This window comes from Numenius arquata, chromosome 14, assembly GCF_964106895.1.
Source record: "Numenius arquata chromosome 14, bNumArq3.hap1.1, whole genome shotgun sequence".
NCBI classification, from domain to species: domain Eukaryota; kingdom Metazoa; phylum Chordata; class Aves; order Charadriiformes; family Scolopacidae; genus Numenius; species Numenius arquata.
In genome coordinates this window covers 14,300,580-14,324,873 of record NC_133589.1, presented here as the reverse complement: position 1 = coordinate 14,324,873, position 24,294 = coordinate 14,300,580, and the positions used below count along the sequence as shown (strand labels likewise).

Here is a 24,294-nt window from a genome sequence, read left to right as displayed (position 1 = left end):
GGAGTTTCCAGACAGCATTGCAAGCCCAAAACATTGTTAGATACCTTACATTGCTTGATCTTAGACTTTTTTGAAGTGGTTATCTTTACCGCTGCTTCTGTTTTTCTTGTAAAAGTGTGATTTCTATCAATATGTAGAGAGCCACAAATGCACATATAAGTGAAGAAGTTGTCTGAACTGCTCAAAGGTTTTCAGTCTTCATTAATTTTTTGTCAGTGGCTTTTAGATAAGAGAAATTTCTCTTAATCTTGGCAGTTTAAGATTGTCCTTAAAGACTACAGCTTTTTAGAGCTAGCTACAGGATACCACCCTTCAGGGTTATCATTGAAGATATCCACCGTTTCAGATACCAGTTTTTCCTGGCCAGACTCTCAAGTCCATTTTTCTCCATTCGCTTAAGAAAACTCTTCTTAGCACTGTTTTGGTGGGTTTGGTTTATTTATGTATTTATTTATTTGCATGATTTTAAGAAAAGGCACAAATTAACTCTCAAAATAGTGGAAAAACTTACTTCTAGAAATGACCATCTAGAAATTTGTCATTTTTCTGACGCAGGCAGACTGCAGCTAAACATTAATCTGATAACAAAGGTAATCCTACTAGATTAGATTAGTTCTCCATCTTGTCCAATACCTGGTATTTGAAAAGCAGCAAAAGCTGGATGCCTAAAGAAAAGCTGTAAGACTGGAGCTAGTGTATAGGTATATAGTTCTTTGAACATTGTGTTAGCTTTCTACAGTTTGAAGAGGTAAACCAGAGGTGATTTCTTAATACTGTTTCTCTGCAGGGAAACTCTTCACCGTTTTCAGTCATACAAACTTTTAAACTTTTAACATCCACAACGTCCAGTGGCAGAAAGTTCCATGGTGGCTTAATTAGAGGCTATGTGAGGAGCCACCTTTTCCCATATTTTCTCCATTATTCATGATTGTGAAGCTTTGTCATAGCTCCCACAGGCACTTCCTTTCCGTGCTGAAGTTGATTGTTTCTCTTGCAGAAGTAACAGACATGATTATAGTTACGATAAGTGACCATTTAAAATGTACTTTGTGCACATCACCTAATTTAAGGCAAGACAGGAAGTCTCCAGCACACGGCATTCACAAATACATTCTCTAAGGGACAGAAGTGAACAATAATGCCGTGATGTCCAACTCTCATGTTTTTCTCATGTATTGCTAACTTCCATCTATGAAATTTTATTAGAGCATCGCGCCTTTTCTTTATCTGTGTTACTATAGGGAGACAGTCCACTGTATCAGAGGAACTGCAGCCAATAGATCTTTTTACTATAATGTTTGCTTATGTCTTCAGTCCGATGAAAATTATCTTTTACATTTTTCCATTGTAAAAAAAAAAAAAAGTACACATTGTACTAATTTGTATGCAAGACTGTTAACGTTTGTTAAATTGAAAATAAAAAGGACAAAAGTTACATGGTCTGAGCAGTAGGTCATGATTACTCTATTTATACTGGTCAATATTCAATGTTGTTGCATATGCAAAAGTACTTACAGCACCCAAATTTCCAAGTATATGATATATATATATATTCGTTTCACACACAAAAAAAAGTGCTTTCAATGACTCAATTTCTTTAAGCCTTCTTAAATGCAGTTGATTCAAAGTTACCAACAGTATATTGAGTTCTGTAAGTTCACCATTTTGATTTTGACACGTATTTCTTTATAGGAAGAGGAATACAAATATGGTATTTGCACTTTTAAAAAGACTGCTTTCATTTAATTGCATTACCATAGGATTGATTTATGTTGTTTCCCAGACATGTAAATCTCTGCAGACTTTCTGTACAGCCTTTTTGTCAGTGAGAAGGACCTAGTAGTAGTAAGGCAGTAATGGACAAGTCACCATAATTACAGTATTTTCCATCTTGTGTTCAGCCAGAGACATCTACAAGTTGTGAATTTTTCATTTTGTTTTCAAATTCAAGGTGTCTTTTAAAAATTAATGCTAAAACAGATGAAAGACAAGTGTGGATTGAAATAAATTCCGTATTTCAGACTTGAAAATCTTACTGGTTTACACATCATTATTTCCATTTGCTTGCTTCTTATTAGGGCTTTGCTAAGCAATATTTACTTCTTTTATCTCTTTACTTACTTACTGAGAAAAATTTAGCAAAATGAAGCACAACTGAAGTAACCTGAGTGCCAACAGAGCTGGATTTGTCTGTCTCACTGATTAATTCATTCCAAAAATACCTGTTCTAACACTGGCCAGAAATACATGTACAAAGGAGAAATGAAGTAATGAAGTATTGGTTAAAAAAATGGCAGAGAAAGTGAAGTGGAAAGTTTCCTTTTTATTTTTCAATTGAAAAGTTTATGGAGAGAGAAGTTTTGCAGATGTTTTACAGAAAAAAATCTTCTAAGTAGTACTGCATTACTGTTCAGTTTCTGATTAAAATATTTTAAGTCTTACATGGAATGGTAATTAATGTTTACACTTAGTTGCAATGCCAGTATAAAAAAATCTTGAGTTAATTTCCTTTCTACATGTCTAAATTTTTCTATTGCATCTGAATATTATCTGAATTCATATAGATATTTCCAAAGTATGCAACCTGTGACTTGGAAGGAATAACAGATACTGTTATGAACAAAGTACACCCCTAAAATCTGAGAGAACTTTTGCTCTGTCTTTCGTTCCCTTGGTACACAGTTAAGATCCAGTTAATAATCAGCTTTTGAACAGAAAGAAAGCTGTGTTAGATCAGTGTAATCACTGGATAATTTAGATCACTGGAGGTCGCCTGGTCTAATGTCTCAGCTCCGCTCAAAGCAGGTCTGACTTCTGATGACAGATCCAATAATGTGATGGAAATGTCTCTGCCATTATAAATTTGAGCCTGAACTGGGTGACTTGGACCTCAAGAGTCTCCTGGTAGCAGCAACTAAAACAGTCAAGATTATTTTTAATAATAAGTGTCTTCTAAGACAATCAGAGCCACCTGTGATACTGCCATCAAAATTCCCAGTTCGCTGTCTCCTGCTTGCGTACAAAGTTCTTGTGTAAAAAGATGAGGCTTCTGGTTAACGGTCTAATAATTTACTTATTTGGTGATTCCCTCATCCAGTTATAGGCATGCTTTAATATAAGCAGAAACACGCTACTACTTTACCCTTGGTCTAAAACACTAGATTGATGGAAATACTTTACATTCCTCTTTTGTTTTTTTCTTTTTTGTTCCCAGTGCCAGGATTTCCCTACCCTGCTGCGACCGCAGCTGCTGCCTACAGAGGTGCACACCTAAGAGGCCGAGGTCGCACGGTGTACAACACGTTTCGGGCAGCAGCGCCCCCCCCTCCAATTCCAGCCTACGGCGGGTAAGATCAGCCTCTTTTACCTATGAGCATGACTCTCCCACGGCTACGAACTGGTTGTGTCTGTGGTGCATGCTGATGGCGTCTCAGCGTGGAAACCACGCAGCATGCGACCAGTCCCGGCGCTGGAAGTGGTGCACCTTGCACAGAGTCTTGAAAAATGACTGTAATTTGTACTGCCATGGTTGGTGGCCTTAAGCATTTCAGATGTCACATATTGTTATGTAAATGCTCTCAGAAACGGAATGCTTTGGAACAGAGAAATTGTTTCAGCTAAAGATATATTTTTGATGATTGCAAACATCTGGTTATTAAGGAGGTTGGATCAAGTTAACTTCTTTTTCTTCAAATCATCCACCGAAAGTTGTCACTGGACTTGAAGGCTTAGTGATTTTTTTTTTTTTTTTTCAATTTTATTGCAGTTTGTTTAGTTTTTCTAGTTGACATCTTTACCACAATAGGAATCTGGGGTGCTTCTCTCAGGGACATGTCTTTTTCAGTTCGTTTGCTTAAATAATACTTTAAGATTTCACTGTCAGGGACCTACATTTACTAAAACCAAGTAGCAAAGTAAAGAACAAAGGAGAGAAATTCATTGCAATAATTTCTAGAAACTCAACAGTCTTCTGTTATTTCAGAAGATTTCAAATTTTTTCTTTTTATATATTTTTGAGGGGAGGAAGGGAGAAACAAATTCTCCTGTAGCTCTGTAAATCCTGACAGAGAAAGGTTTTATCTGCTCCATATGATATTTAAAAGCCTTAACATTGTCAAAAGATTTTCAACTGTTAAGAAATTGAGAAGTTTGGAAAGTCAGAAAACTTAGCAGATCCCAGGCCAGAATAGTATTTTGTTATAAAAAAATGGGAATAGATATGCCACCACCTCTCTGTGGAGCAACCAGATCTTTCTGAGAAAGGGTCAGGAAGGGTTTGCAAAGTCTTTGAGTGAAGCTGATCCCTCTCTCCATGCTGACTAAAATTGTAGTCAGCAGGTCATCTACTCTCATTATGGATATCCCCTTGGAAGGGAGCTTGCAGCACAAGACCCTGTCCTCCTACTTCGTTACGGTAGAAGCTGGGCGTCCTTCACTAGTTCCCTCAGTTTCTCATGAAGCCTTTGTTCTGATAAGCCAAACGGCATGTCTTTTTCTAGACAAGTTTGCTAATCTGGTCAGTCAGCCATTGAGCTAAATTTTCAGCGATGTTTAAGACAAGCACTTCGGCTATTCCTTTGCATTGGGCAGTTATCATCTCAGAAAAGTAAATGAATATAAAAATGGTGCCACGGAATCAGGTTATCTTGTAGAAGTGTATTTTTTTTTTTTCTAATTTAAGTGTTTTGTGTAGTTTAATAAGCAAAATTAATATTAAGTTATAAGTAAAACACTATTATCACTACTGGCGGAAGACACCATGATTTTTGAAGAATGCCTGAGTTATCTTTGGACAAGGATGGTGTCCCACCAAAGTTATCCCATTGTTGCCCGGACTCTCATTTAGAGTTCGTCCAGGTATTTGTACATGGCAATGAAGGGAATGAGTTTATAATGCTCTACAAGAGGTGATTTCAATCTGAATGACTCAGCTACAAAAGGTGTACTGCATATAAAGAAAGTGGACTCTTTCTGTCTCTACTTAGTTTAAAAAGAAATACTTAAATTTTAACATAGTGTGCAATATGTAGTAAGATAACAACGTGGGTTGTTACCAGCTTCATGATGTCATGAACATAATATCTTAGTTTAATACCAGGTCATAAATTAATATAAGAAAATGATTACCAGGTACGTGTGATACAATTTTTGAATTGGATAGTAGTTTTTTTGTTAGTATTTAAAAAAACGAGTAAATACTTTCAGACCAGTAAGTAACTTAAATTTGCTTTAATTTAAGGGGCCACATGTGGGTGCTCTGTGTGTGTATGTGTGTGTTATCTAAGTTTTTATAGTTTAGTTAGTACAGTCACTCAGCAGGAAGAATTAAATTTCCAAGTTTAATACATATATATTCTCGTGTAATTGTACTGCTTACTTTCAGCATCTTTAGGTAGTAAGTTAGATGTATAAGCTTTGTGAACTCCTGTTGTAAGTTAATACAGAAGTAAGGTTCAGCAGTGTTTCGAAACTGGGTTCCAAGCGGTCAGCTCAGCACTCTTACTGTCTTCTGCAGGATGGTCTCACAGTTAGGTTGGACATATCTCGCCTGTTACCTTCATGACCTGTCCTTAAAGCTGACTTAAGAGGGAACCATGCATAAGTCATATCTTACTGTTCTGATGACTTCCATGAAGTCATCGTGGAAGATGATGATGACTTCTGAGATGAACCCTTGGTAATCTAGGGCTCACCTTGCCAGTCACAATTTGACTCTGCAAAAGTTTTCAATTAGTAAGCTTTGTCTTAATTTAGATAGGTCTTGGTTCAGATAATGGTTGAGTTTAATTTTCTCCATCCACCTATGCTTCATAACAATGCACTGCTTTCCAATGCACAAAACAAATTTCAAACTGTTGTAATTGATAGATCAGTGCAGAAATAATACAAGCCTCTGCTGCACTGAGCCATAGTTGATTAATAAAGCTTTATTCTGAAATAATTTCTTTGGCCTAGCATATTAGATTTTGTGTTAGTAACTTCACTGATACAATAGTACAATTTGGAGTTTCTTTACAATGTTCTGTTCTGTGCTTCACCCATTACATACTCTTACCTATCAAAGAAGCAAAAAAGAATTTTCATCAGAAAAAAATCCTTAATCAATGAACGTAAATAATAAGAATGTGTTTTCAGTCACAATGGGAGTAGGAGTCAAGGAAAATTACAGAGATAATAATAGATCACAGAGAATGAATCGAATTACAGAAGGAAGCAAACAACTTGGAATATTATTTGTTGATAAGAAAAATGGAAAAAGCTTTGAATGCTTTTTTGCAATTCATTTAGTAGCAATTTCTCATTTGTCACTCAATGAAGGAGCCAAGCAAACAGTTTCAAACTGAAATATTTTCAATCATTAAAAAAAAGGACATTTATTTTGTATACTGACAGATATAATTTTAATTATAAATTTACATTAAATTTCAGCAATGTTTAGTTAGAAAAATATTACTTTTCTTTTTAAAAAAGAACCCACATGTAAGTGGGTGTAAAATGTAAGTGCAAAATATAAAACTTAAGTTTGAAACAACCTTTTTCATTTTCTTTTATTTCATTAACCTTAGAAAGCTTATGACTGAAATAAAATATAATATTGATCTGAAATAATTTTATTCACACTTACCTGTTTATATGATTTTGGAACTGAAACCGAATCATTTTGCTTAAAATTTGGAAATCAACTGTAAAGCTAAGAACATGTATTTCTCAGACTAGTCTGACATGCTGCTTACCGGTGTTTATCTCAGCACCACTGTCTCAGCATTCCCTGCTCTGTAACAAAAGCCTTCTTTCTATTCAGTCTCCCTTGAATCTGTAGTTATTCTTGTTCACTTGTGACCTGTTTGATATTGACTGTGACCTTTTCTTAGAAACTATTTACCAACAAAGCTAAGAAATGGCAATGAGTCCCAGGCTGTAAGGAAATCTAGAAGATCTTGTGGTTATTAGGCAAATCAAGTTGGTGTGAGTCATACAAAAGGCTCTCATCTGCTGTTACTGGGAAACAGCAAATATGGCACACTTCGCTAGGTTTGCGGAAAATTGTTGATTCTAGCCAAGTTTGTTTTCTTATAAATCAAAGAACAGCACACATGCTTTAAAATGTGTCATTTAAAAATGAAATCAGTGTTCATGAGACACATAGTGCTACATAAATAATTAACGGAACCTTTTCTTGTGAGTGAGGCATTTCACTAATTCCTTGAGATAGCATCTTGTTCATTAGCTCATGGAAAATACTCGTTTTTAGCATCTGTGGCATCATTTCTAATGCCTTGAAATATTACAATGCGCAGCTTACTCATAACCTGGTGTGTATAATTCATTTATGTACCATAAAAACCTACTGAAACTGAAATGAGGGAGTAAAGCTTCATTTGTGTGAGAAAACTGAATGCTAAAATTTAAAGCGTTTGGAGATCTACATTGCACGGAGAGCTTAGCTTCAACACTGCTGCAGGAGGAAGAGAAGCAGGAGATGGTCGTGTTGTGTATGGCATGAGAGGAGCATGGAGATAAGAACATGTCAGTATGGGAGGATGTAGCTGTGGAGCTCTGAGCTATTGCCCGCTTATCTCAGGGGACTCCTTGGGAACTTCACAGCAAGATTGGTGACTTGGTTGAGGAGCAAAGCAGTTACTATTTTAAGCTGACTAAATTCCTTTCATGTCTTCTTTCTTGGGACAGTTTCCACGTGGGAGGATTTGAGCTTACTGCTTCTTTGACCTTTCTTGCAGGCTTCTCTCTGAGTATTAGATAGTGTTTTGTGCAAAATAATTTTTAAACTAAAAAAAACCCCACAAACCAATAAGAGACAGAAATATAAAAACAAAAGTCGTCTTGTCTTGACCTGTGTCTTCCTGGGATTCTCTATTTTATTGACACAGTGCCTACTAGTAGTGTAAGAAATGTCCTAATAAAGCAGAAGCTACAAGTAAATGTACTCATATGACAGGTTTTGGATGACAGTACTTAAATTGCCAAAAGAAAGGAGAAAGACACAGTTTTTGTTCTCTTTGGTAAACTACTGAAAGCAGGTGATCTGATTTTCATGCCTGTCATAGCTTTTGAACTCTGCAGCAATTAGTACCTCAGCATTCTTGAAAATCACTCGCCAAATAGTAAAACATCATTAATATGACGCTCCATATTTAACTGCTATCAAGAAAAGCCAGTGTCACTGTATATCTGGTAGTGTAGCAGATAGTGGTGGTAGATAGCATTATTAGTAAAACTAATGAGAAGCCCTTCTGTTCCAGCATCATTTGCCTCAAGTTCTTTACAAGTTTACTGTGTGATGACTTTGTCTTCACATTTCCCCTCTGCTCCTTCCAGTTCTGATGAAGCTAACAGAGAATTAGCTTTGAGTACGTATCTCCACTTCTGGTGTCTTTCCTGGGAAAATAGGGGATAGCAGTATGCTTTTTTTTTCTTTTTGAAAAGAAGAATTTTTTAAAAAAAAACAACCATAAATAATATTGTGAAGTTGGGGAGAGTGGAGGAGAACAGAGACTATTCAGAAACTGTTCCCGTTTGTTAAAATAATTGTTTTGAAGTGCTACTTTCTAACTGATTCATAATTAAAAAGAAGCTTTATTTTCCAACACCTTATTCTGAGTTTAAGAAAGAAGGATAATTCATATAAGCTACTACATCTACTATGATGGTTATGTGGTTTTTTTTTCAAATACACTTCTTTGGGCTCACAGAAACTTCCTCTTACTTTGGACTCTGTGCTTTGTATATATGTGCAATTTTTAGAACAAAAAATGTGTTTTCCCAGCACACAGTGATTTATGTCTTCCAGCTTTGTTCTCTGCAGCAATGCCCTTAATTAATTTTCCAAAGCAGATAATATAACTTGTTCATAGCAGAAAATGTTGAGACTGGAAAGACGAGAACCTGGAGAACATTCTAAAAAGTTGAAACAGCCTCATACAAGAGTTTTGGTTCTATATTTACAACCGTGAAAGTTGTGTTATCAGAGTGTTGAAAGGTGTTCCTTTAATTCTCAGTCTTTTCTTTGGTTTATTTTAAATAAAATTGTAGTTGCATCTCTTCTATTATATGTTTTATGAAGGCTTCATATAAAAGGTTTTATATAAAGGGTGATTTCTGAGGTCTGGAAAGTGTGCGTAGGATAGTGAAGGCAACCCTACCAGTAATCAGTAAACAGAGAACTTTTTGTTCCTCAGGTGTTTTCTCTTCGTGATGGAGGGAAAATAGCAAACCATAACCATGATTCCCACACAATGAATGAAATCATGGTTGTAATGCCCGTTTGTTACACTGAATCAATCACTCCATGCACTTAATCTGCCTTAGTTTATTTATGTTAACTTGTGCAGACTGTGTGTATGGCTGAGGGCCATATATACTCAGCTGCTATGAAGTTACTGAACTAAGGTTTGTGCAGTCAAGAACTGTCTTCTTATGTCATTGATAGATTATTCAACCCGATCCTTTTGAAAGATGAGAATAGAAAAATGATAATGAAGACAGATGTAGTCCTCCCAGGATATTATAAAGGTGGAATCTAAACTAGTAAAGAGTTTATCTTAATATAGTTACCAAAAAATGATTATAAGACACACAGTCTAAAATAAAGCAGCTGAAGCCATGCAAAGCAGATGTGTAGTAGTTGATGAGAAAACGGTTTCGTATTTATTGAAAAATAATCTCAGGAAATGATTGCCACATATGATGTTATTTAGATGCACATTTTCTTATTAAATCAAGATTTCTCTCTTCTCTGAGTTTTCCTTAGCACAATAAAATCATAAAAAACAACTGAATAAATCCCCCAAATATGTTGTTCTTATTTTAATGCCTCCAGGTAGCGCATTAACATATCATCCGTTCCTGGGTGAAGTAATTCAGATGTCAGTAATGTGGCTATTTCCAGACCCTGTGCTGGTTTACAAGGAACTCAAGATTTATCTGTCTGCCAAGACAATTTTTTGAATATAAAATGTAAAAGGGGGTGTGGTGAGATGGGTCCCGGTGTGATGCATTCAGTCTTCTCCCATGCTCGAGACTTATCATCTGTTTTCTGCCTACAGCTTCAGAGAGTGGGGGGTTGATAAGCCAAGCAAATTACCCTTTGGAAAATTATATACTGAAGGAAAGAAAAGGACAAGAGCAAAACATAGCTCTTGGTGACTTACACTTTGTCCTTCTGATGAAGGGTGCTGTTAGAAAATATGTTTGACTCCACTGGTAAGATTCAGTCACAGGAGTCAACAAATGACAAGGACAGTGAATAGAAAAAATATTCTCTGAAAAATTCTCTGAGAAGTCTGAAAAGTGCTTTTCTTACAACTTCAAAAGAAGGAGAAGGTTTTATATTTAGCACCCCTATCATACTATATGCTACAGCATAACTACAAGTCTGTTATATTTAACATACACTATATACATATGGAGGAAATAAAATAAAATCAACCGATACCTTTTCATAGTGCATGTCCTGATTGGGAGTGTTATACTCCTTTGCCTGATTCTGTCACTTCATCTTAATACTAACCATGTTTAATGACAGAGCCTTGCATTCATGTCTCAGAGTACTTCCTTCAGTATAACATTTACCGTATTCAGAATTCAAAATAAGTTTCTGTCTCTACAAGACTGAGCGTTATATGTAAAAGGAAGGCCTAGGTGAATGAAGTAACCTAGCCAAGATTACACACAGCTGCACTTGGGAATTCAAAATGCATCAGCCTCTATTCATCTTGCGACATCTTCCCTGTATATCCACAGATCAGCAAGAGGAGGAAGGAAAAAGGTCCCCTTTCTGACACATATTCCCTCAAAAGCGCTATTTACTGAATAGCGATGTATAGTAACAATAGAAAGTAGTACGTTTTAATGTGCTGTGGTGGGCTGACCTCAGCTGGCTGCCAGGCCCTCACCCAGCTGTGCTCTCGTTCCCCCTCCTCAAGAGAATAGGGGCAGAAAGTAAGATGGAAAAGCTCTTGGGTTGAGGTAAGGACCGGGAGGTTGCTTGCCAATAGCCATCATGGGCAAAACAGACTTGACTTGAAAATTAATTTAATTTATTGCCTGTTAAATTGCAGTTGGATGGTTAGAAACAAAGAATGAACCTAAAGCACTTTCTTCCCCTTCCTGCCCCTTCTTCCCAGGCTCAATTTCACTCCTTCATTCTCAACTCGTCCACCTCCCCCCAGCATGAGTGGCTCAGGGATGTGAGGAACTGAGGGTTGTGGGCCCTCTGTCTTCAGTAAACTTTATATCATTTGTATGTTATCTCATAAAATTCCTTCCCTGTTGTTCACGGTTGTGTACTTCTATCTCCCAGTGATATGGAATGTTTTATTTCTTACATGCAGACAGGTATAAGAAAAACACGTAATGTTTTATTTTAAAACATTCTGATTATTTTAATCAGAATATCAAAACCAGAATGAGGGTATGCTACAATGTAAATAGCAAGCTCTCTGAAAGCTGCCAATGTAGACCAGGTTTGGTGTATTTTGCTCTGCAGACATAATAAATAGAAAAATACATGAGTAGAGGTTTGACCTTGCTGAAGCAAATGGCAGACACTCTGATTTAAGTGGAGCCGAGTTTTCACACATTATTATTCCATAGCAAACTTTTATCATCAGCGTGTTTTTATCAATGTGGTTTGTGTGCATGTATGCATATTTATGATTTTCTCAAGTGATTCTGACTTAGACACATACCAGCTCAGCCCTGTGGGTTTTGGTCATTGACCTCAATAGATCAGTTATATTTCTGACATGAAAATTATTGTTGGAATTGTAAAACAGCTTAGGCTAGCAACTTCATAATAGCTATTATTCCCAGATAATAGTATTCCTAAATTGAAAATATTGTGTGCTCTCATATTTAGCTCTCGAAACAGCTTGCGTTGATTCTGATATTGAAAATACCCATTTTAAGTTGCAGAACTGCCAAATGAATGTAAAATTGCATGACTGATGTAATGTGTGCAATTGGTAGGCCACTGTTGTGTAGTTCCAGTTTTATTTACTGTAATCATTTAAACTATCTTTGTCATACTGTGTCATTTATCCTGAAGGGTTTAGAATCTAAAATTTGGACTATTTATGCTGATGACTTAGCTTAGCTGAAACGCAGCAGTCTCTGGGTGAACTGTTGACAGCAATATAACAGTACTACATTTTTTCAGATAAGATGTAGTAATGTATCCAACCAAAACTGCAGGGCAGCTCAGAACCGTTGGCATGTTTGCCAAAGTTGTAAAATGATAAAGTGAGGAAGGTTAATACTTTTTTTTTAATAAGAATACTGCCATGACATTCTTAACAGACCTGTTTTCACTAGCAGAAATGTGTATCACACAGCAATGCAGTACCTGTGAATACTCTGATCTCTGTGTACATTGAGGTATTGAGATTTGACTCAATGTGTAGAATGCCACCAGTATAATTATTTCATACATTTCTCTCACCATATAAACTTATGCTGTGTTTTGCTTTCCATCTAAGAAATGCAACTACTGCTTTGTTTAAGAGGGTTGACATAATTGCAGGACAAGAAAGTAGTAGTTCAGGAGATAAAGTTTTGTTGATATATTAAAACTTATTGTAGGATTGGCCCACTGAAAATTTTTACAGACAAAAATGCAGCCAAAATGTGGTTTCTTAAAGAAAAGAAGAAAAAAAAAAAACCTTATGAAAAATATTTTCCAATCCTGCCATACTTTGCCTCTCCTCCAGTAAGCATTTGGCATACTTCATAAGATGTTGTATTTGGTACAGTTTCACTTCGGAGAATTACTACCAACCTCCTTAACCAATGTGAAGAGTGCCTTCCTTCCCCCCTCCCTCTGTTCTTGTGACAAGACTAACCTCCGCTGTGCAGGGGTTGGTGGCATTTGCATGTGGAAATGCACTAATATGGATGTTTTTCTTTGTGTGTGCATCCTTGCAGTGTTGTATACCAGGATGGATTTTATGGTGCAGACATTTATGTAAGTATTCATTGATGTGCATGCTGTCCTTGTACATTACCAGAGTCATTCTTTTTACAAGTTTGCTGCCTAGCTTGACTCTGTTTTGTCTATTTACCATCCCTTGCCTGTCAGAAAGAATTGAGAAGAATATCTCTCACATTGGAAGACCTTTCTGTTCATTACATCTATCATTGTTCAGTGGAGCTGAATTAACTCTTCAATCAAATGCTGAATGAATGCAAAAAGATGTGAAAAATGTCTGTGCGTGTGTGCGGAGGGGTGTCTCCCTTCAAAATTGAAGTTCAAAGAAAAAATAAAAACAAAGCAGAAACATTCTTCTGTGAATCCCCAAAAGCTCATATTTAAAAATCAAACCAAGCTGAGTATTATTAATACCTGAAGTATGAAAATACTTTATAGACAGATAGAGATTTCCCAAATCCAGGCAACAGTGGGTATATGTAAGTGCCTTGGTGATAGTAGAGCTCAGTTACATAGTAAGTTTAAGATGCAGCTATGTATTGTCTGTAATCTGAGTAAACTTCCATCTGCTCTTTTAAAATCCACTTACTTCAATTTAAATGAAATGGATAGAGACTGCTCATGATATAAGAAGTGGTTATATCTGTTAGTATGGATTTATAGCCGTGGATCCATCATTACCTGCTTCACCTCATTGGTCACCAATTTCCTTTTAAATAATATTTTTTAAGTTTCTTACTAATACTGAAGTTTTTACCTTGAATTTGTACAAAGAGGTTACTTGCTACACCTGCAATAGGTTTCAGGTAGTTGAGGCTGAATTTCACTCTTCTAAAATAATTAATTCTTATACCCTACGTATAGATGTAAAGTATTTTACTGATATTCCAGTAATCTTTCATAGTTGTTATTATTTTGATAAAGCGATCTGGTCCTAGTTTACAGGTATCATCTTTATTTCACTAAACTTTCTCTAGGCTATTTGTACTTCTGTTGCACTGTCTCTGTTGAAATACAAAGAGATGGATGAGTTGAAATTGGTATGAATATTAAAAATTCAATAGGTGGTGCTAGAAAACATTCCTTGTATTCATTATCAACAATCTTTTAGAACTATTTCCAAGGGAACAGATTTTTTTTTTTAAATAAGTTTTATGTAAAGAAGGAAAACAATTTGAATTTATGGATGAAGTAGGTTTTATTTTTCTGATGGAGGTACAGAGAGGCTGATACTTATCTGAAAATTAATTTGTGTAGATTAAAAATATATTTAAAATAAATTAGCATGGGTTAGAATTCTCTCCCTGTGTACTTATGTACTTAGTGATGTTATCGGTAACGTATTGTTTACAACACATGAGAATCACCCAAAGGCTTACTCAAGTGTAGTATGCTGCTCTAATCTCACTAGGCGCATTGCTGCTGAATGTTTGAGCTATACAGGATAGATAGTACAGTGAGGAGTCTCTTCAAGGGTGATTTCCAATTTTCATATTTCTTCAAACTGTCAAAGGATGACATCCATTTTGCTCAATTAACCAGCCCAAAAATCTGAAAGGCAACAAGATATCTTTCTCAGGATTGCTTAAGGTGATAGTAGAGGTGGGAACTAAATGTTAATGTAGCAGTTCATAGTTTTGGAACCCACTGCTGCTGAAAAACAGGAATATCTCTTCTGGTGACTGACAATATAACTTTAGGTGACCTCACAGCCTCTCACAGACTTCAGCATTTTGATTCCAATTGGAAAGTGATTTCAATGAGGAAGATACCAAAGAAATTACTAATTTCTTGTATAGCTTCAGTTTTGTTGTCTGGAATAGTCACGTGCATTAGGAAATGGAATAACTATACTGGTGCATTGGTTTTCACTCAGTTGCAGCCTTGTATTTCTGATTGCATTTCTTAGTTCTCTTAATGCAGCAGAATGTTTGCCTTTAAAGCAGCTGACAGAATTAAAACGCTCTTCTGGAAATTTGTTTGATTTTTTTTTTTTATGATGTACAGAGCTTCTTATTTTATAAATCATTTTTATTCACAATTGTTCTTTCTTGCATATAAAACATTTCGCAGGGGAGGGAGAGAGAGATAGAGAGAACTGGCATAAATCAAAAGAAACCTTACAATTCACAGTGTATTAGTTCTTAGTGTATCAGTTTGCAGTGGGCCAAATTATTTATTAAATCCCAATTGATTATGACATGGTTCTACTCAGCTTTTAATTTTAAGTGCACAGCTGAAGCTTTGTGAAAGAAGAAATGCTTTGTGGAAAAAAAAAGGAGAAAAAAAATGTAACAATATAGGTTTTAATAGTAGATTGGAGAGAAAGAAACCTTAAAAATACCACAGAAAGCAAAACAAAAGGAACACGGTGCTGAAAAGCCAGACCAAAAATATGCATTAACAAGTATATCAAAGTGGGTTTCGTTCTGATATGATTACATTGAGTCTTAACAGTAATATGGACCATTCTAGTATTTTCTTAACTAGCTATCAATATAGCCTTTGATGGATAGATTTTGTGGAAAGGAAGAAGCTACTGGTTGGGTAAAAACTGCAGGATGAACTAAGAACAGCAAAGAGACAGAGTTGCTTAATACTAACCAGAGAAATAGAAGAGAATAGGAATATAAAAATAGGTGGAAAGTCTAAAATGAAAAATCAACAGCCATGATTCTAGATGTAATATAATAAATTTTATATTTCATATAGTTCTATGTGGAATGCAATAATGCTTCTGAAATAGCTGAGCTATTGAATTCCTTTTTAAATGTGCCTTTGAGTAGAAAAAATAAAGGAGATGATTAGGAAGTAAGGAAGACCTTTTAAAATTAAGTATTGATTCACTAAGAGAAAAAGTCATTAAAAGAGAATTAAGGTTGCCTGCCAGCAAATATAGCAGTTCCTAGATGAAGATTGACACCTGTGAAAATAAGAAAATACGCTCCACAAAATAAAGCAAAAATAGTAACAGATGCAGAAATATGCAGTTCGAGTAATAGCTTTACCCTATTGCTCTGCTTTATCTTAAATCTGTTGGTTTTGGTTTTTTTTACCATTGTCATAAAGAATGTTTTCAGAACATGTCAGTCTTCAATTCACACCTAAAATAGGAAAGGCAAAGAAATCTGAGAAACTTCCATACTTTGTCATCTCCAGCTTCAGAATTCCTTTGGTAATTCGGTTTAGCAATGTACGTTAGTCAGCCTTATTGTTCATGGCAAGATTTTCTAGCCTGTTCTCAGGATTCTGGACCTGTGATACTGTGACTGGTGAGAGTCCACAACAACATACGAGTACATGGGATTAAGATTTTTTTTCTGAGCTACCGATCAAGAATAAGGGATTGTTTTATGATCAGGGATATGGAATGAGATTATCAATAGCTACTGCCATTACCTTTAGCTCAAAGCTAGGATGGTATTGAGGGTGGAGCATGTATTTATTTCCCAAGGAAAAAGCAGATATAATTATCTAAGCAACATTCCCTTCATACTGGGTAGGAGTCCATCAATGCAATCAGATACTGTGAAAGGTGCTGTTCTAATGTGAAAAGCAGGATATGCAGTTAGCACTGAAGACTTTAAGTTCCAAAGTTTTTTGTGTTTTGTAAATGGGAGGATGTGCCATTTCCTGTGACTCACAGAAACAGAATGAGAATTTGAGAAATGACTTTTCCAAGGGCGAGAGACTCCCCAGGGAGCAATGGGTTGTTCCTCCTAGTGCTCTATGTGCGGGAACACTCCATGATACCTTTTTAAAAGTTTTGAGATCTAATGATGAAATGTCTTTTCACCTCTCTGATCTTTACTTGTGGTATAAACAGGGCATTAAAAAAAAAATTCTGGATCGGTCCTGGTGCTTGTATTGGGTTGGAATTACTACAGGTGGTGTCAGTTTGGATATATTACCAAGAGCTTCTCTGAGACAACAGATATCTCTGGGAACACAATATAGAAATAACATGAACCTTTCACATAACCCCATTCCAGAAGTTGAGCCAGCACAAAGAAGTGTTGGATATTTCATTTTAAAATCTCCCATTCAAAGTTTTATTCCGTGAGCAGAACAAATACTGTTTGAACCTCAATATCATGTGAGTGGAGGAAGAGGAAATGACTACTTCTACATTCTATATTGTGTAGGGCTGCATATAATTCATGCCATTTTTAATCCCATTCCTCTATTTGTAGCTAATAAGGTAGGTATAATTCTCAGTTCTAGAGAAGGTTTTGAACTTTGATTAATTTATGTTCACAAAATACTTTGAGGTCCTGGAGTGAAAGGAAGTATAGGAAGTAAAAATTAAGGAAAAACAATTCTCAACATTCACATAGAATATTAAATATGCTAGTGATAGGAAAAACTAATTAAAAAAATACCCACTATTTAGAGTCACTTAGTTTATCTTTATATATTATAAGCACTATCAGTATGTCTGAGATCAAGATAAAAAAAGGTAATTTAGATATTTTAAAAAGGATACACGCACATATGTATACATGGTTTTGTAATCTATATATGTGCATTTTTATAACTTGTTTTTGTGGAAATTATTCTTACTAAAGATATACAGACTTTATTTAAAAATTCACAAGCATTTGATTTTCTGTTTGTTTCCACTTTATCTTATCTAAATGTGAGAAACTGGACGTGAGAACTGACAGAAAACCGACGAAAATTGATTAAGATTTGTCTGTAACAATTGGCTACTGATCTTCGACAGATCCCACTGCTCTTCTTCAATTTGCTGAGCCACACAGATGTATAAAACATTGAAAGGAAAATTATAATGAGTGGCTTTGGGCAATTTGTCTAAATTCCTTCCTTATATCTTTCTTTCCGTCCTTCTTTCCTTACTCATTCAAATCATTACATTTCTGTTTCTTTATAGAGCAGTATTGCAAGAGCCTATGTATGGCAATGTTACCACAGGTACGACATACTGACTGATGGCAAAAACTCATTATGCTGAATGGAGAATCTTGTAAAATCATACCAATAAATAATTAAGTGAGAAAATGGATTCTCTGTGTATAAATTATAAGAATAGTCTACCAGTTGCATTTTATTTTCCAGATTCTATCACAAAATCACAGATATTCTTCATATCCCATGAAATACAACACTTACTGTTGTGAATGTCCCATTCAGTGAGATGTATCTCTATGCTTGGACTGTGAGTGTATTGTCTCTGTACTTATTTTTTTAAGACAACTTAAACTGCTGTAACATTGTGTTATCGTTGTTTTGGAAGTAGCAAATATGGGAGCACAGATAAGGCAGTAAACATTTTTTCCTTATTTCATCTGAACTTATTATTTCATCTGAATTTTCAAAATAATTATTTACAGCATTACAGTCAGGTAGTTTCTGTTTGAATGTACAGAGTGAGGGGGGGAAAGCATTCCTAAAACAGGAACTGGAAATCGTTTATTATTATGTAATTATTACATAATTTTGTTCTAAATATTTTATTTTGCAATATAGTCTAAGGCACGAGCCTAAATATTTAATATATTACTCAAGATGTATATGTAGTGAATATTACTAGTGTATTCTTCATCTAAGATATCAGCCAAGTTAAAAATCAGAGAAAAATTGTAAAGTAGAACTTATCATAGAAGTTTAGAGTTCAGGGGTTTGAATCAGATTCCCATCCTAATTTCCAATAGCAAGTGTACCGTCAGGTATTTTATTGCTGCAATGAGAAATCATCTGAAGTAAAACATCTTATTGCAGTAAAACAATGAGAAAACAGTATCACACCAGAACTGCAGAACACAAACCCCATAAAAATAGTTTGCTTAAGAATATTTTTATGTGTAATTATATGACAGCTTATGTTAAAAATATGAAATCATGACATTGGCTGGTAGGGAATTATGATTTTCCTGATAATCAAATGCATCCTGCATTTTAGTTCTCCAAAGAATTCAGGAAAATTCAATAACTTCAATCTCTCCTTCTTTTTATTGCTTTAGACTGTGTCTTTCCTGGATTCTCACAAATGTCATACTGATTGTTGAATCCAAAGCATCGTAATAAAGTTTAGAGTTGAGCTTCATTTTTCAGCAGCAATTCTTTGATGAAAGCAAATCAAAATGTAACTGTAAAAGGAATGTAACTCTTAAACTTAGGGAGGAAGAAAGGGTCCATCTTCACAGACTGACCAATTTTTCATGATATTTAAATAAAGGAAGGAAAAACAATCCTCACAGAGCCTACCATCCACAGATTTAAGACCAGCCAGTGTGTGAACAGCCTGTCTCACTTCTGTCTGATTAAGAACACATTGATACTTCTCATGGTGGTCCATTCTTAATTCTGTACTGCGATGAGGGTCATTACGTTCATAGTTGGATTGAAATGAAGTGGCTCTCGTGTTTAAATAAGGGGGATTAGAAATGGACTACAGGACAAGCAAAGGAGCCATGCGTGTGGCGAACAGCATCACGTCATAGTGCAGAATGACTGGTGGTCTGCCACACGTTTTCAGGACTGGATGGTGAAAACAAGTTCAGTATCTTCTATATACTTTTACCATTTTTACTCCCTCATATTAACACTCAAAAAAAAAAGCCCACCAAAAAAAAAAACACTCCACAGGTGCCATATTTAGCACTCAAAACCAGGAGGGGAGAATAGATACATTAGTGGTCTCTCTCAAAGGTGGTCTCTCACCTTCCTCCTTGTAGCAGAAGCCAGAGCAAGTGTGCAGCTTGCATTATCATCTCTCATCTCTCAGCCTCACTGTTTACTGGCTTGGTTTGCACTTGGTGACATTATTTGACATCTGACTGCTTGTATGCACATACCTGCAAGCAATATGTGCCTGTGATACACTTTTGACAGTAGTAGCCTTCTATTGGTTTATAAAAAAATCAAATGATCTGAAATGAGAAAGTATTTCGTCTCGATGCTGCTGCGCTTGCACAGAGAAGCGTCTTGCTGGAAAAGGGAGAGCACGTCTAGTATTTTGAGACCCCCTGCCGTGTTCCAGTGGTTGTGTGACACAATTGCTGCTGGCAGGGAGCTCACCAGGAGCAGGGAGGTAAATGGACTATTCTCTGTGTGAGCACTTGAAAAAATCAGACAGAATGTTCCTCAAGTAAGTTGGCAATCCAAAGCCTGGAGTTTGTAATGAGCTGTCAGTATATGTAGAACATACGTTTATTCTTACGGTGATGTGGCATTATCAGCTGAATGATTGATTTCCAAAACCAACCTGCTTCAAATCTTCAAACCTACAAAGATGTACACGTTAGGGATGAAAGTGATTCTGCCGAGCAAAGTCGTAGAAGGGGAAATAGCTTTTAAAAGTAGTTGAAATTGCTTTTCTGAAAGGAGTGAATTTTTATTTGGAAAATCAAAATAGATACCCCATAAAAGTTTGTGCAGTAAATATGTGCTACTGTTACAGTAAAGGTTGACACATCGTAGCCTATTGTTCATGTTCAGCATAATCTCTTGTGTGAATGCAGCTTTCCAAAAAAGAAGAAAAAAAAAAAAAAAGAAAAAAAATCAATCCATTAAAGCAAACACGTTAGCAAAACTGAGTTTTATTCAGAGCTGGGTGATCTGATAGTTTCTTATTCAACTCTTTGTTAAGGTGGGGGGAAGGTGGGAAAGACAATACAGAAGTTCCCTGTCCCAGAGGATTATGGGGTGGTGAATTCTAATTGGGACATATATCGTGTTTGTGTTATCTGTGGAGACTGGCCTCTGTTTGTTAATTGGCATGCTGAGATCATTTTGAAATGGTTGATATAACACCGTGGTCCATTGAACAGGAAGCTCTGCTGTTTTCACAGTTTGATAATCAATGCATCACTGCACACAATTCCTTTCAAATGTGTGTTTGTTTGTCCTGTTTGCTTAATTGAACAGCTGCAATTACTGTTACATACAACTGAATGTTAATTCATGGAAGAAGAGAATTTTGCTTCTTCATTATAATTTTATGTATAAATTGGATGCGTATGTAACATTAAGTGTTAATTGAGTGCACAAATTCATAGGTTTAATCAACCAGACATGATAAATCGTATTTTGTACAAAAAAGAATTGATTATTAGCTGAGTTTTTGTTTTGAATTCAGCATTGCTTTATTAATATACATACACCTCATTCATAAGAACAATTGCTACTTGAAAACTTGTGGAAGAATAGAGTATTGTCTTGTAAAAAACCATTGGTGAATACAGTTCATTGCTTTCTCCTGATCTCTGGGACAAATCTTAACGAGTACAATGATAAATTTTGCTTAACAATGCACTGAAATAATTCCTATGTATTTAGCCCCTTAACTGAACTTACAGCATGACGGTGCTCTTTCAGTTGTTGCTAAATTTTGCAAAATGTTTTGTAAGGTGCTGTAACAATCCAGTTAGAGCGTGAGTTTGTGTTTCAGGGTGGTTATGCTGCCTACCGGTATGCCCAGCCTGCCACTGCCACTGCAGCTGCCTACAGTGACAGGTAAGACCTCATTTACTGCTAATAAATATTTGACCAGTGGAAGTTGAAGATGATTCTATAAATTTGCCTTGTTGAAGTCTCATAACTGTCTTGTTGCTCTGCAGATAATTGTGATATCTAAAGCAGGCTGTTTTATTATAATCCATGAATAGCCATAAATTGAGAGATTTTTAGGCCTTAATTGAGAATCGGGCATGAGATGTGCACATTCCCAAGCTGTAGATCATCCAGTTAATGTCTGTGACCCTTGTACAATGTAGATAAATATATGTACAGCTTCATGATGGTCTGCTACTAAAGATCATTATTCGTCTTAGGAGTATTATTTCAGTTGATTTAGAACCTGAACCTATTGAGTGCCCTCAATTCTCATTGACATTGTTTTAGTCAGTGGAAATTGAGAATGAACTGTGTCTAAGCTTGAACTATTCAAGGCAAAACAATATTTTTTCCGTTTCCTTTCTTTCCAGCCATTTGATTTTTTTCAATACTGAAAAAAAATCAGTTATTCTTCTTTCACTCTGTATTTTTATCCTCAAAATGTAAACCACGTTTGGTGGAAATAATACCAGGAATAAAAGATTATTAAAATCTGCATAAAAGAAACATGCAAAGACTTAACGTCTGTAAACTAAAAGCGATGTCACATAAATTAACTTTTCCTCATGCAGGATGAAATTGGGACCCCTTTGAAGTCAATGTCTAAATTGCTGTTGACTTCAGTAGGAACAGGATTTTGTCAAATTGTGTAAAATTAAGTCTTTGCAATGTATGGACATCATTTTGTAAAGAAAAGAAAGAATATCCTATGTTTTCTTCATAAACTGTACACTTAATGAAATCTATGCTATCTTTAACATTTTTAAGTACTTATGTACAGTCGTAAAGGGAGGGTGTATATTGTGAAAAATGGATACATGCATATATTTTGCTTCACAATAGCAGCGAGAAGTAAGGTCACACTTCTCAATTCCTGATATAAGAAAATTTTCCCTTGGAATCATGGAGATAATTTCTGAAGTCTTGAATATGTATTGAAAAATTTCCGTAGATGCTAAATTAGACATTGTTTTAAATGTTTCTGTTTCTTAACGAAATCAACAGATTAAGAAATTTCAGTGAACTGTTTCTTAGATTGAAGTGCTGTTCATGGATTCTGTATTTTTAGAACAAAGTACCATGGTATGAATGTTTAAATGCTATGCATGCATATTTGCCTTTCAAGTGCTTATTCTGGGTAATGAAGATACATTTTTTAAAGTTATGTGAATAAAGTAATTTGCATGTGTGGCTGAGGCATGCTGTGTCAGACAGGTAAGCAAGTTACTTTCTATTAATTTTGGATCAGTGATATCAACTAGATACGTGCTGTATGCACTTTGTTCGCGATGTACTATTTCTACTTAGGGTAACCTACAAAGGTGAAGTGCTACTCAGTAGTTTCATTTCATTTCCACAAAGGTGTGTTAGCATGTTGCAGCTCTAGTATTTTTCTGTGAGCTTATAAAGCAAAACAGTTCCTGCTTCTGAAAACTTAATAAACTCAAAGGACAAAATTATAAATAACCTCCTGTGGTTAGTCATTTTTTGCCAGATATCATTCAGGTGTCCCTGGATCATTTTATAGGGTGTTTATTCCTATGAATAAATGAATTTCTGGAAACCTATACATTACATAGAGAAACCGAACAATATCAAGATGACTTTCAAATGCTTTAATTATGAATTAATGTACCTTCTCATAAAATAAATAAAATGCTGTAAGATAAAACATCAGTGGGTGGCATGTTCTGCTATGGGTAGGGAGTCAACATCACTAAGAGTTACGCTGACAAAAAAGTAAAGGAATTGTCTAAGAAGATACTGCTCTTAAATGCTGTAAAGGAAGCTTGAGACGGCACCAGTAGTAATACAGTTGTTACAACCCTTAATTTTTTTTTAAATGTCTAATATTCAGATACACTTTGTGTATAATTAGCATTGTAATAACCTGTCTTTGCGTGCATAATTTTAAATATTTTAAATGAATTTTATCTCTTTTGGATTTTTTTAATTTAGCTTCTCTTCTTAAGTGCGGTTAACCCTCATCTTCAATCTGCCTCCCCCAAATGAATAAGGTTTCTTGTCTTAATTACAAATACTGTAACTGGATTTCTTTATGGGAGAATCCCAGAACTAGCATAGAGAATAAGACAAATAATAATCTGCTCAACATTTCTTTGCATATGGGAAACTATGTGCAAACATGGATACCTCTGGTTACTCACAACTACAGTTTGCTTAATTTGATCAACTTTTCATTCATTTTCTAATTAATTAAATTTAGCAACTTTTGTGAATTACTAATATTGCAAGTGCTGAAATACAGTTCAGTACAACTGCTTGTATCTTTTCTTCTCAGTGTAGTAATCATCTGCTGGCCTCTGACAATATTGAAGATTCCACATCTCCTTATACGCTACTCTTATTTACTGCTGATTTGAGCCCCTGTTTAATTTAATTACACATAAAGTGTATTTACTGTTAATGTGTAAACAATGCCCAGAAAAATGAAGTGAGGACCAGTGAGTATATACTATTGAAGCAGTGACGTATCACGGAAATATTACTTCATATTAATATAAAAAAATTTTAAAACTTTATTTTTTTTATCACAGCTCATATACATGATGAATGGCAATGTTCCATATTTGACATGCTTCTTAAGTCAGGAGATGGAAAGAGGAAATCTTTAGATTGGAGTCATGTTTTGGTAAATTAAAAATAAAGGTTAACAGAAAGATTTGGGACTCTGGAATCAATACATGAAGTCAATAGATAATGATCACTGTAAGAGACCTCTATTGTGAAGAAATGCAATGGTATCCTTG

The 24,294-nt window shown here is 35.4% G+C and overlaps 1 protein-coding gene across 10 annotated transcripts in view; it reads left to right on the top strand.

Moving 5' to 3' along the window:
- The window catches only part of RBFOX1 (RNA binding fox-1 homolog 1), a 1,256,716-nt gene that overhangs the window by 1,207,765 nt on the left and 24,657 nt on the right, over nt 1-24,294 (top strand). For 7 of the 10 annotated variants that reach the window (XM_074158514.1, XM_074158522.1, XM_074158519.1 and 4 more), the window contains 3 exons: nt 3,215-3,347; nt 12,943-12,982; nt 21,360-21,424. In XM_074158514.1, coding sequence (XP_074014615.1) covers nt 3,215-3,347; nt 12,943-12,982; nt 21,360-21,424 — 238 coding nt within the window. Of the gene's footprint in view, nt 1-3,214; nt 3,348-12,942; nt 12,983-17,840; nt 17,872-21,347; nt 21,425-24,294 lie in introns of all 10 variants that reach the window. The other 3 variants (XM_074158521.1, XM_074158520.1, XM_074158516.1) reach the window with 1 other exon arrangement.